At 29.7% G+C, this 11,853-nt stretch overlaps 1 protein-coding gene and 1 long non-coding RNA gene across 2 annotated transcripts in view; one reads left to right on the top strand and one right to left on the bottom strand.

Annotated features, from left to right (window-relative positions):
- LOC124898404 (octapeptide-repeat protein T2-like) overlaps positions 1-697 on the top strand; it is a 952-nt gene extending 255 nt beyond the window's left edge. Inside the window, exon 2 of the mRNA XM_047412048.1 lies at positions 205-697. Coding sequence (XP_047268004.1) covers positions 205-697 — 493 coding nt within the window. The remainder of the gene's footprint in view (positions 1-204) is intronic.
- Positions 698-10,332: 9,635 nt separating this feature from the next.
- LOC124888110 overlaps positions 10,333-11,853 on the bottom strand; it is a 7,417-nt gene continuing 5,896 nt past the window's right edge. Inside the window, exon 2 of the long non-coding RNA XR_007046085.1 lies at positions 10,333-10,903. This is a non-coding gene — a long non-coding RNA (uncharacterized LOC124888110). The remainder of the gene's footprint in view (positions 10,904-11,853) is intronic.

Here is an 11,853-nt window from a genome sequence, read left to right as displayed (position 1 = left end):
GGAGGGAGGTAGGGAAGAGGTGGAGAGAGGGGGTAGGAAACAGGGGAGAGAGAGGGAGAGGATGAGGAGGAGGGGGGTGGGGGGGGGGGAGAGAAGGAGGAGGGGGGGGGGGGGGGGGGGGGAGAAGGCAAAGAGGAGGGAGAGGGGGAGGATAAGGGATGAGAAAGGGGAAAAAGAGGAGAGAAAGAGGGAGGATGAGGGCAGAAGAGGGAGTGAGGAGGAGGAGAAGGAGGGAAGGGAGGGAGGAGGAAGGAGAGAGAGAGAGAGGGAGGAGAGGAAAGAGAGGAAAAGGGTGAGGCGAGGGGGAGGAAGAAAGGAGAAGGAAGGAAGAGGAGAAGAGAAAGAGAGGGGGAAGAAGGGAGGGGGAGGGAGGGAGGGAGAGGAGGGGGAAGGGGAGGGGGGGGAGAAAAGGGAGGAAAGGAAGGAGAAAAAAAGGAGAAGGTGGAGGGAGGGAGGAGAGGAAGAAGAGGGAGAGGGGGAGGAGGGGGGACAGAGGGAGAGAAGGAGGGAGAGAGAGGAAGGGGGTGAGAAGGAGGGGGAAGAGGAGAAGGAGGGAGGAGGAGGGAAGGGAAGGGGAAGGGAGAGGTGGGGAGTGGGGATAAGGAGGATGGAGAAAGAGAAGGGGGAGGGAAGGAAGAGGAGGGGAGAGGGATTTCAAACACAATGTATTCGAAATTTCAAATTTTTCAAATTTTAAATATTGAAAAGAGTTGGGATATGAATAATTGCTCCAAACGTGGTGGAATTTATGTTTACACTATTAATACCTAGAGCGTGAACTATTATGAAAAAAATACATAAAGTAGCATACTTAAGTATTAAATTACAAAAAATAACAACACTTTTATCAAATTACATTTTGTAGAATATATATTTGTATGTATTTGTATTTTTGTAGCAACAGTTTGCAAAAATACAAAATACATATAGATCATAAAGGGAGTAAAAATCATATGTATTTGTATTTTTGTTGCAGCAGTTTGTAAAAATACAAAATACAACTTGCTATATAATGTAATTATGAAACTGTTGCTATGAAACTCATAATTAAGAGGATAAGTATGTTATTTCTGAATTTTGGCCAACTATTATGAAGGAAGTCCGGCCCAATATGAATACCATACAAAGTTGATCAGACAAGTAGTTAGTGGATTGAGCCGTGAACAAGCAATAAGGCATATTTTGTTTCAGATCCTCATTCAGTTGTGGGTGCATCTTGTGAGAATGGTTCCATAAATAGGGGTAGCTAGTAATTTATGGTTCAGGAAATATGTGAATTGTTAAGAAGATCGGTGTCTTTCATCTCTTTCCATCAGTTCTTTCCATCAGTTATGCCTTTTTATCTGCTTTTGATTATTCCTTCATTGTTCTTCTTCACTTTACTAGTATTTCTTATTTCCGATATTTAATATAAACTAGTTTAGTATACGTGTGTTGCATGTGTGTGTCATAAAAATATGTAACGTAAATACTATAAATATTTAAAATTTAGTGTTTGAAATCCACATTTTTGTGTCACGTTAATTTATAAAATTACATTAATAAAATGGTTAAAAATTAGCAATTGTTAGTAAAATAAATGTTACCATTATCTCTAATTTAGACAGTTGTAGTTGTAATATAAGAACACATGGTAGTACTTATCTTTAACGAAACTGGCTAACGATTACGCGAAAAAACTCCCTTAGATTTCGTCTATTATAACACAAATTTCAGACCTTATGATTTTTAATATTAAGTTTACCTTTTTTATTTTAGTTTTTCTATAAATAACAAATCTGTTACCTATTTATCATTATTCTGAAAAATATTAATTTATGTGATTTGCCCAGATAATATACACTTTTGCTTAACCTATTCCATTAAGTTTCATTAGAATAAAAATCCTACCTATGATAGCTTTCAATTTAAGTCGAGCCAATGTATTTCTCTGAAACATCTCTGTAAAATTTAGAATATCTTCTTCCATTAAGTTTGGTTAAAACAAAACCCTATATGAAACAGACAACGCATCACACAATATATATACACAATGATTTAAATCAAATATTTTTTTTAAAAAAAGTTGAGTGAAAAGCATAAAACTGAGAAGCGTACCTTGAGGTCTTTGATATTGGTGTTTTCTCTCTCTCTATAAAGAATTCTAAGGATACCCTAAATTATACAACTTGTATTTTAGGACTTTTAACACAATTTTAATAAAGAAAACTTTAATAACTAATTTTAGTTGATTTTGAAGTCCTAAATATTAAAGTTCTAAATATAAAAGGAAAGTAATTAAATGACTAATTTTAAATAGAGTTTTAATTGATTTAAAGTTCTAAAAATATAAGGAAAATAATCATATGACAATTCCAAAATATAATATTAAAAAAATAGTAGTTGAATTGTTTTGTAAGAACTTTTTTGCTTTTTTTCTTAAACGTCTTTTGCCTATTTTTGTACCAACACACCACTCTTAATATAGGAAATATTTGTACCAATTTTTATTTGGATGCTCAAAAATGTATCCTATTTTTTTTAGAAAAGGTTTTTATTTTTTTGAAATTGTTATTTATATTTAGTATAATTAAAATAATTTAAAATAGTGAAAAAATAACTTTGTCTAAAAAAAAGACTTTTAATGAAGGGTAAGAAGTTCGAATCACTTTTGTAAGAGTCTTCACACTTTTAATATATTATAGATTATAGATATAGATTTAGTCACAAAATTAGATGACAACGTTCACGCAAGAACATAATTTATATGATATAATTGTCATTTTAATTTAGTTAAAGTAAATCTGAAGACTTCCTATATAGAACATAATTATACTTAATTTCAACATCCTAAATTAGCTAAGTTGTAGGAAATATTTACAATTATGTTAACTAGTTCAAATAAGGAAATGATTTATATGATATAAATTTTACTTGATTTTAAATTTCTAAATTTTAGTACTACATACCTTATTAATAGCATGTTTAGCCAAAGCTTCTAAAAGAATTTATTTTTAAAGTATTTTTCAAAAAAGTCCTTTAGGTAGAAAGCAACTTGCGTTTTCAATAATTTTTTTTTAAAAAATTGAACAGCGATTATTATTGGCAAAAATTTATTTAAAGTGCATTTAAGTGTATTTTCTCAAAAGTGTTTTTCACAAAAATGATTTTAGAGAAAACCTATTTTTTTATTCTGAAAAATAACTTCAACTACTTCCCAAAAATACTTATTTTCTCTCAAAAACTTTGTTAAGCACTTCAATTTTAAAAATAAACACCTTTTAAAAAAAAGTACTCCAAACAATCTATAAGATTTAATAAATATATTTTTAGTTGATGTCAAAGTTCTAAATATTAAAAATATACTTAAATAATAATATTTTCTAGTGTGAAATCTATTTTTTAAAAAAAATAATAAAAATATCAAGATCAATGTTTCACTGGGGAAAACATCAAATGTCCCTAAATTTGTCCGAGAAAACATCTACACATATTAAAAACAATAATAAGAGAATTGGATGTTCAATAAGAAAGAAAATACTTAAATGAAAAATAATTCTACAAATCAGATAAAGAAATTTTAAAATAAAAGTAAAAGTTATAAAATAACATAAATAAAAGCTTGAATAACTCACATGTTTTGGAGAAATTCATATGAATCATATCTCGTTACCAAAGTGATCAGGCTTTAATAAAAGAATACAAAAATAGGTTGTCTTTCATTACCTTTCTCCTTTGAGTTCCAAGTCTTTGGTCACTAAAAATAACCTCTCATCATTCGCCAGTGTAAAATCCTACAAACAATATCATCTTCGATCTTTATTATATGATTTATTCAGTTAACAATTTCAATTATAGATCTCATCGATGTTTCGAGCCTGAAAAACTACATAAAAAAGAGTATTCAGAATGATTTTTTAATAATAAATCTAACATTCGATATGCATAAATATTATGTCAAGAACTCAACAAAAAAGCAATTTAGAAGATAAAATAATGTATTTAGAATCTATAAATTAAAATTTTTAACTCCATCATGTATAAACATACGATAATGACATAATAAAAGTTTAAAAGGAAAAAAGAAACTCTCATGATCTTTACCATGATTGAAGAGAAATATTAAAATTGTCTATATGGTTCAAATCAATAAGATAAGATATTTTTCAAAGGGCAACTTTCTAAAGTGTTAACTATATTTAATACACGTATTTTTTTTTTCATGATAAATGTTTGCTCCATATCAACGAATTATCATAAAGATTTTTAAAACTTCTACAAAAATTAAAATGCTCCAAAACATTAGCATTACTCATTTTTCATCTTTATCTTTTTACAACTTTTATAAATTAAATACGAAAAAAAACATTACGTATAAAGTCCTAAATATTAGAACTTTTTACCTAATTTAAATCAGGAATTATTTAACAATTATAATTTAATTGATTTGGAAGTTTGAAATATTAGAAAAATAATTAAAAGTCAAATTAATTAAATATGAAATTTATTTTTAAAGAATAAAAGTCATTTTACTAAGGACCCTTGACATGATTTCAAATTATAAGGATGATTTGAAGTTGAAATTTTATTTGGACATGTAATTTAGATTTCTTAAGTTATATTTTTTTTCTCTCTCATAAACATGAAAAACCTATAATTTGTGACAACTATAAAAGATTTTGTCAACTCTTATACAATCTTACCAAATAAGCAACTCATAGGTCATTAATTAAGTATCATAGTATCGGAAGCTGTTGAATTAACAAATTGCATACCTCAATATCTCTTTTATAAATAAAGAGAAGATAAGACGCAAGTACCTTCTAAACTATATCCAAAATTGTTATGACACAAGGAGCACAAAATTATAGAAAAATCACTTTAAGGGGTAATAAGACCACCATAACATTTAGGTAGGTCATAACAACTTAGAATATAATCTCAGGAGTACTTGTGCCTTATCTCAATAAAGAGAATACTAAACTTAAAAAGGAAGAAATTATGACCAATCATCGTACTTATTTACGCAAAGATTAATAAACCTGACAACAAGGAAGTTTTTTTTTTTACTTTGACCAAATTAATAAAATTACAAAAAATAATTGGTCATAATTCTATAACAAATAATGACTCCTAAACTATTGAGTCTTGCTTCACAAAAAAATCCTTTTTCTTTTTTGGTATTAATGTTTTTTTGTTATTTTTTTCATGTAGACAAAAAAGAGATGTTAGATATTAAATTTCTAAATATTAGGAGTTCTTATATAGTTTAATTTTATTTATTGAACAAGCGAAATTTTATTAATCAAAATTTGGAATTACATAGTCAAGTAGGGCTGATACACTACTTCTCAACCTACAAAGATCATATATCAAACTCTATTTTAGCTACTATCACTATACAATACAACCATAATAAAGAAAACAATTCAGTTCCGTGTAGCTTGCCACTTTACGTTAGTTCTGTCCTTGATGTGCACAAGCATTACAATCTTTCTACTACACACTCTGTTAGCGTTGAAATGACCCCTTTGAGATTTCATGGAGTTCCTTTAACGCCAAATACTCAATAAGTGATCATGGCAAAGGCATATGTAATCGAGGCACAACCACTCTTCCTTCTTGCCACATCAAGCCTGGAATCGCCTAGCGAACAAAGTAATCTGCCCTTCAAGGTGACGTGTGCGTGAGTAATCAAAGAACAGGATGTGTGAATATTTCATCATCCCCTTAACATAAGGCACATTCAAGGGGAACATGGATGACAAACTTCTAGATCCTATTCATTTTTGCCAGCCTTTAAAAGTACTAAATACAATGAAAAATATGATTATTTTGTATAATGTACACCAATAATAATAACATACCCAATATAATCTTACATGTGAGGTCATAGAAGAATAGTGTATATGAATCATACCTCACCCGTAATGAATAATTAGTATGATCATTAATATAATAGTGTGTGTTATTATAAAAATAATTAGTCATAGATATTACTTTTTTTTTAAAAAAATCAAGATAAAAATAGGTAGAGAGAGTTTAATATGACTAAAAGAAACAAAATTATAAATTGAGATCAAAGAATAAAACAGAAATTGATTTGCTTCAGCAGTACCTTCATAACAATAAAGAACTTAAAAAACAATATTATGAGCATATCCGATGTATCCCACAAAGTGGGATATGGGGAAATCAGAAAAATGTACGTTGACCTTATCCCTACCTCAAAGGTAAATCATTTATTTTCAATAAATCTCTGACTTAAGAAAATATGTAAACACCAAAAAAATAGTGGGTGTAACGAAGATAGCTATAAAATGTACACATAAAATAGCAAAAGCTTGTCAGATTTCACATTTGAGCATCCAATTCAAAAATTACATTATCATAGGAGCAAACAACATCCTCCTCTGCAGAAACAATAAACTTGCTATTGTCCTCATTAGAGGACCCAACCCTTTCAACTGCAGAATCACCTGAAATTTTTGGAGTCATTGGCTTCCCAACATACTCCACTCGCATCGTTGGATTAGAGCTACTCATAAATATTTCTTCACCTGAAAATATGACAAATGTTAACAATCTAAACACAAACACCCGTAGTCAACCTGTATTGGGAAAAAGGGTAAAATTGAGATATACAACCGAAAAAAATAAGCAACCCTTTATTTTCTTTTTGGAAGAAGTTTCTTGATATCCACTACGATTCAGATGTGCAATGGGTATATACAAAAATAGTAACGTTTTCCTTTGATTGCCACGATGATTTCGAAACCTACACTATTGATGCATAACATACAAAAGAATCTCTTAACCTACAACCTAAAATATAAAGGTAGTAAGAAAAGGGATTTCTCAAGGATCTAAAGTCAAAATCCTTTTTAGGGACCAGATATGAAAAAAAAACATAATCTTCGATACGATAAACAGATTCGAGGTCCCAATTGTATTATGTATATGTGATGTAAATAAATATATACCTGGTCATGTGAGAAGTAAAAAGAGATCGAATAAGACTTTGTATCGCGGCTCGTTCATCAACGTTGTTCCTACAAAACAGAGCTCAAATAACCTAATAATGCGGTTGAAAAAATTTAAAGTATTATTGAACACAAACACAATAAAATCAAATATAATTCACTAATTAAAATAAATTAATAACTCATTGGAAATAAGCAATACGATCAATACTAAAGATTAAAAAACTCCAATTCAATAAGAACAATACTAAAGAGTAAGGATGTCTAGGTCACAAGAAGCAGTATAAACATGATCTAAATAGAGATAACCCACGTTGAATTGTTTTGTTTATATAGAGAATTCTCTATGCTCCAATACTTCACATTAAAAAGATGCTCAAACAGTAAAAGAAATATTTAAGATTTCAACATGTATATTGTTGGTATTTTATTTAACTGCTTTCTGCCAAGTTGATTACATAACGTCCATTATAACACAATACTAATTAAACTAAAAATACAACAAAATTATCAAATATTAGAAACCAACAAATACATATTAAAAAAATAATGATTTTTCAAACTAAAGCTAAACGATAACAAAATCTAAAGGATTTTTCCAAACTCATTACCGTAAAATCTCAAACCAGCAATCAAAAATCAACTTGAAACTCGGCGTCTGCAAGAAAAAAATTAATGGAAAAGGGGTTGAGAGAAAAACGATGACAAAATCTCAAAAGACAACGATTTTTATAGAAGTTAATATTAATATTTTTGGGAAAAATTTGAGAAATCCCTTTTTTGGGTTTTTTTTGTACACGATTTTTGTTACCTTCAGTAGGAAAAATGTTGACAAAATATAAAAAAATAATAATTTTTATAGATGTTAATATTAATATTTTTGGAAAAAATTTGAGAAATCCTTTTTGTACACGATTTTTGTTGCCTTTTGTCATATATGTATTTTATGACTCCTAATTTAATAAAAGGTCTTATCATATATTTTAGTCCTAATCAAATATATTTTTAGACATTGTTATGAAAATAATTAAATAATAGAAAAGGAAAAAAGTGAAAAGACAATTTTGTCTATTGCAGAATCTTTTAACGAAGGGTAAAACTTTCAAATCACTTTTTTAAGGGCATTCACACTTTTAATATATTATAATAGATATAGATTATAGATATAGATGTATAATTCTATTCGATGTTTATAATAGGAAAAAATACATAAAGTAGCATATTTAAGTATTTAATTACAAAAAATAACAACACTTTTATCAAATTACATTTTGTAGCATATATATTTTTATAGAAACAGTTTGCAAGAATATAAAATACATATCGATCATAAGGGCAGTAAAAATCATATGTATTTTTGTAGCAACAGTTTGCAAAAATACAAAATACAACTTGCTTTATTGTATAATTACGAAATTATTGCTATGAAACTCATAATTAAGGGGATAAGTATGCTATTTTTGAATTTTGCTCATTATAATACATATCCGTATTTATACCATAAATTTGGAGTTGCTAAATAAACATATAAAACAACAAAAAATTATCATGTGTTGAGTGAATATCTATAATGTATATCTATATCTATAATCTATAGCTATGTCTATAATCTATATCTATAATCTATAATCTATAATCTATAATCTATAATCTATACTACCTTAAAAGCACCAACTCAAAAAATTTAAAGTGAAATTACTAAAATGTCCTTCTTAACTCTAAAACCTAATTAAGTATTTTATGAAAACACACACCACTCTCCCGCGTAAATATTACCAACCAGCGCTTCAATACAACCGATGTGCCCCTTCAAAGTTCAAAGTAACACTGCTTTAGATCCCTATTTCAATTTATAACTTATCTTTTCCGTTCACAAACTATACACTCTGTACATGTCTATCATATAAAAATTTCAGAGACTTCTTCTCCAGACAATCTGTTGTGTATCATTTGGGGTAACGAATAATCTTTTTTCTGGAACTAACGTATATGAAACATCAAAAAACTCAAAGCATATGGGGTGCTTGATGAGAAGCTATACGAGCCTGTTCAAAAGAAGAAAAATCTCAATATTTCCATATCTATTCAGGTGCTCTGATGAAGATAAGGAAAGGAATGGATGACCGGTGCCATAGAAATCTGTTTATGAGGTATTCATGACTTGCATGCATTTCAAATAACTCTTACTGATGGTGCTATTAACTACATCTCACTGTCATGCCATCTTTTGGATAAGAAAACTGCTTATTCTTTTCAAGTATAGAGAAGCATTAGATTGGCATAACATTATCTTGTCACAACTAGTGAGGAGAGGGAAAAACTCACCCTCTGCTATGTGAACTTTCGTATTCTATGGTATGAATTGTTTTATTATAGACTTATTGGTGAACGATAGAAGTAACACAAATGTTGCACAGAAAGCCACTTAAGTAAGCTTTTATTTACTTTTATCATATCTGAATTAGATGCTTTTGTGGAGTTCATACATTTTAAGCATCAGTTTAATTTTCACCAATTAAATTATGATAGAGAGGACTTAGATTTTAGTAGAATGCATAACATACAATTGTTGTCATCAAAGAAGCGATCTCAGTATTGATAGAACCCCTGTCAATTGGTGTCCGTTTAAACCATAGAAATCATAAGATCTTCCTAAACTATGAATAAATAATTTATGCCCTAACTTGGATATAGCAAAATGGGCGGAAAAGTTAATGCATAGATAGGTAATAGTATGACGCTGCAAGAACATAATAGCAATCTGAGACTGGCATGAGAATAATTATCCCACATATTCCATCACTAAGATATAAATGGTGGAATAGATCAACTAATACCTCTAACGTAACATTGGATTTCACATTACTGCATTTTATCTCATGATTATTATTCGTTATCCCTCATAAAAAACGAAAGGTTAACATAAAACTTGAGAGATCAAACGCGTAATTGTGGTTTTACTTGATCAGAAATATCCATAATATCCTAGGATATATCAAATTTAGATTATCAAAGTTAGAAAAAACAATGAGATCATTGACTTTTTCCTCTTTATCAGAGAACATGCTATATTAATGTATGAGATATGTAATTCCATAAACATATATTAGTTGCAGTCTCGATTTCTTTTCAGGTTTAATACAAGCATCTGCCCAACTCTTATACTCATTATATCCCATCTTGGAGTTGTAAAGGATGAATTCACTAAAATAAGTTCTGAAGGACCTCTTTCATGACTGAAACTTAGATGGGGAGTTATATAGATTGACAAACTACAGAGAGTTGTTCCATAACTTCTGAGTAGAAGTTATTGAAATATTACAAGTGATCTATTTATTTATAGAAGAATTGAAGAAAAAAACAAGGAAACTTAACTGTAATAAGCTATAACCTCACTTTTTTGGTTTAAAACGAAAGTTAGGCTATGAATTCAACATTTGTTGTCGATGCTAAGACTTTTGAAGATAAGAAAATAGCACATTGAAGATGATATATCTGCTCTCCTTTGTTAGCAAGTTGTTCAACGTGTTTGTTCTTTTTCTGAAGCTATCTTGTTGTGCATTTGTGCCATCTGCATACTTAAGAAAAAAAAATCTGCAACATCCCATAAACATCCAAATTTCATCCTTACCCTTTTAATTGAACTAAGAGAGTCTGATTTAATGCTTACCTAAGTAATCCCTTTTCAAGAGACTATTTCTTTATTTTCTTATTAGAAAAGATCAAATTAGAAAGATAAGTTATTGAACAGATGTCTCCTATTTTATTATAGTTGCAATAGGTAGCAACCTTTTTGCAGTTGATGTTTAGAAAAGAAAATTATTTCTACACAAATTAAAACATTCTGAATTGCTTCCTGAAGCTTGAAGATGCTCCATATCTAACCACAAATGGCGAGATTTGATAGCGCCCAATGCAACTAGAATCTTAACCAATCACCCCTGCAAAAGTCAGAAATGAATAGTTTTATTGCATCAGTGATGGTAAAAATATATTTTGGTCAAGTAAATCATTGAATGGATAGAGGTTTTCTTATAAAAACAACAAAATGAAGAAACAATACCTTCTTTTTGAGAAGTTAAAAGAACTTAAATAGTAATCACATGCAAGTCAAGAGGAATTTTAATAAGATCGCAATTTTTTATTGGTGTTTTTTTTTCTTTGCTTGATGACATGCGGGCTAGGAGGACACCTTTTTCTTGGATAACCTATAAATTTCGAGAGCTAGTGATTGTGATTTGAAACTCAGCAAAAATAATGTTAAAATCCTTTCACTTTTAATTGTTTGAACAAATAAAACATGACAGCCCAAGTGGAGGACCAATCTGCATGCCTTTTTGTCTCAATATTTTGACATCTTGCTGTCAAAATAATGAAACCAAATCCTATATATCTCGAAATCATTTTCCCAAGCTATTAATACACCTAGAAGTATATAGATATTCCGGTGCCTCTTGTTGTGTTTTGATTCCATTACAAATTTGTACATACATGTAGAGGATAGTACAAGATTTGGCACGAGGAAAAAATAAAAAGATGTGTTTCCATCCTAAGCTAACAAGCAAAATCTATGCCCACTGTCCATGTCACAAAATCTAAGCAAAATTTAATTTAATTAGATAGGTTATGGTTACCAAAACATAAAGTTACCTTTTAGTAATTAGAGACCGCCGAAATAGTGATTGACTAATCTTGAAATTTAAACCGAGAGAGAAGAGATGGCACAGAAGAAACCAACGCAGGGGAAAGAATTGGGGTACCAAATTTAATTCATCAAAAGACCAAAATGCCCTCCCTTTTAAATGTGCTTCATTAATCTATTAAGGGCATTTTAGAAAAATAAAAACTGGGGTTATTGCTAACTTACTACCTTGATGTAGTGTGTTAGCAA

Source organism: Capsicum annuum, chromosome 1, assembly GCF_002878395.1.
Source record: "Capsicum annuum cultivar UCD-10X-F1 chromosome 1, UCD10Xv1.1, whole genome shotgun sequence".
Taxonomy (NCBI): domain Eukaryota; kingdom Viridiplantae; phylum Streptophyta; class Magnoliopsida; order Solanales; family Solanaceae; genus Capsicum; species Capsicum annuum.
Note: the sequence above shows the minus strand (reverse complement) of the source record. Positions and strands in the feature narration are given on the sequence as shown.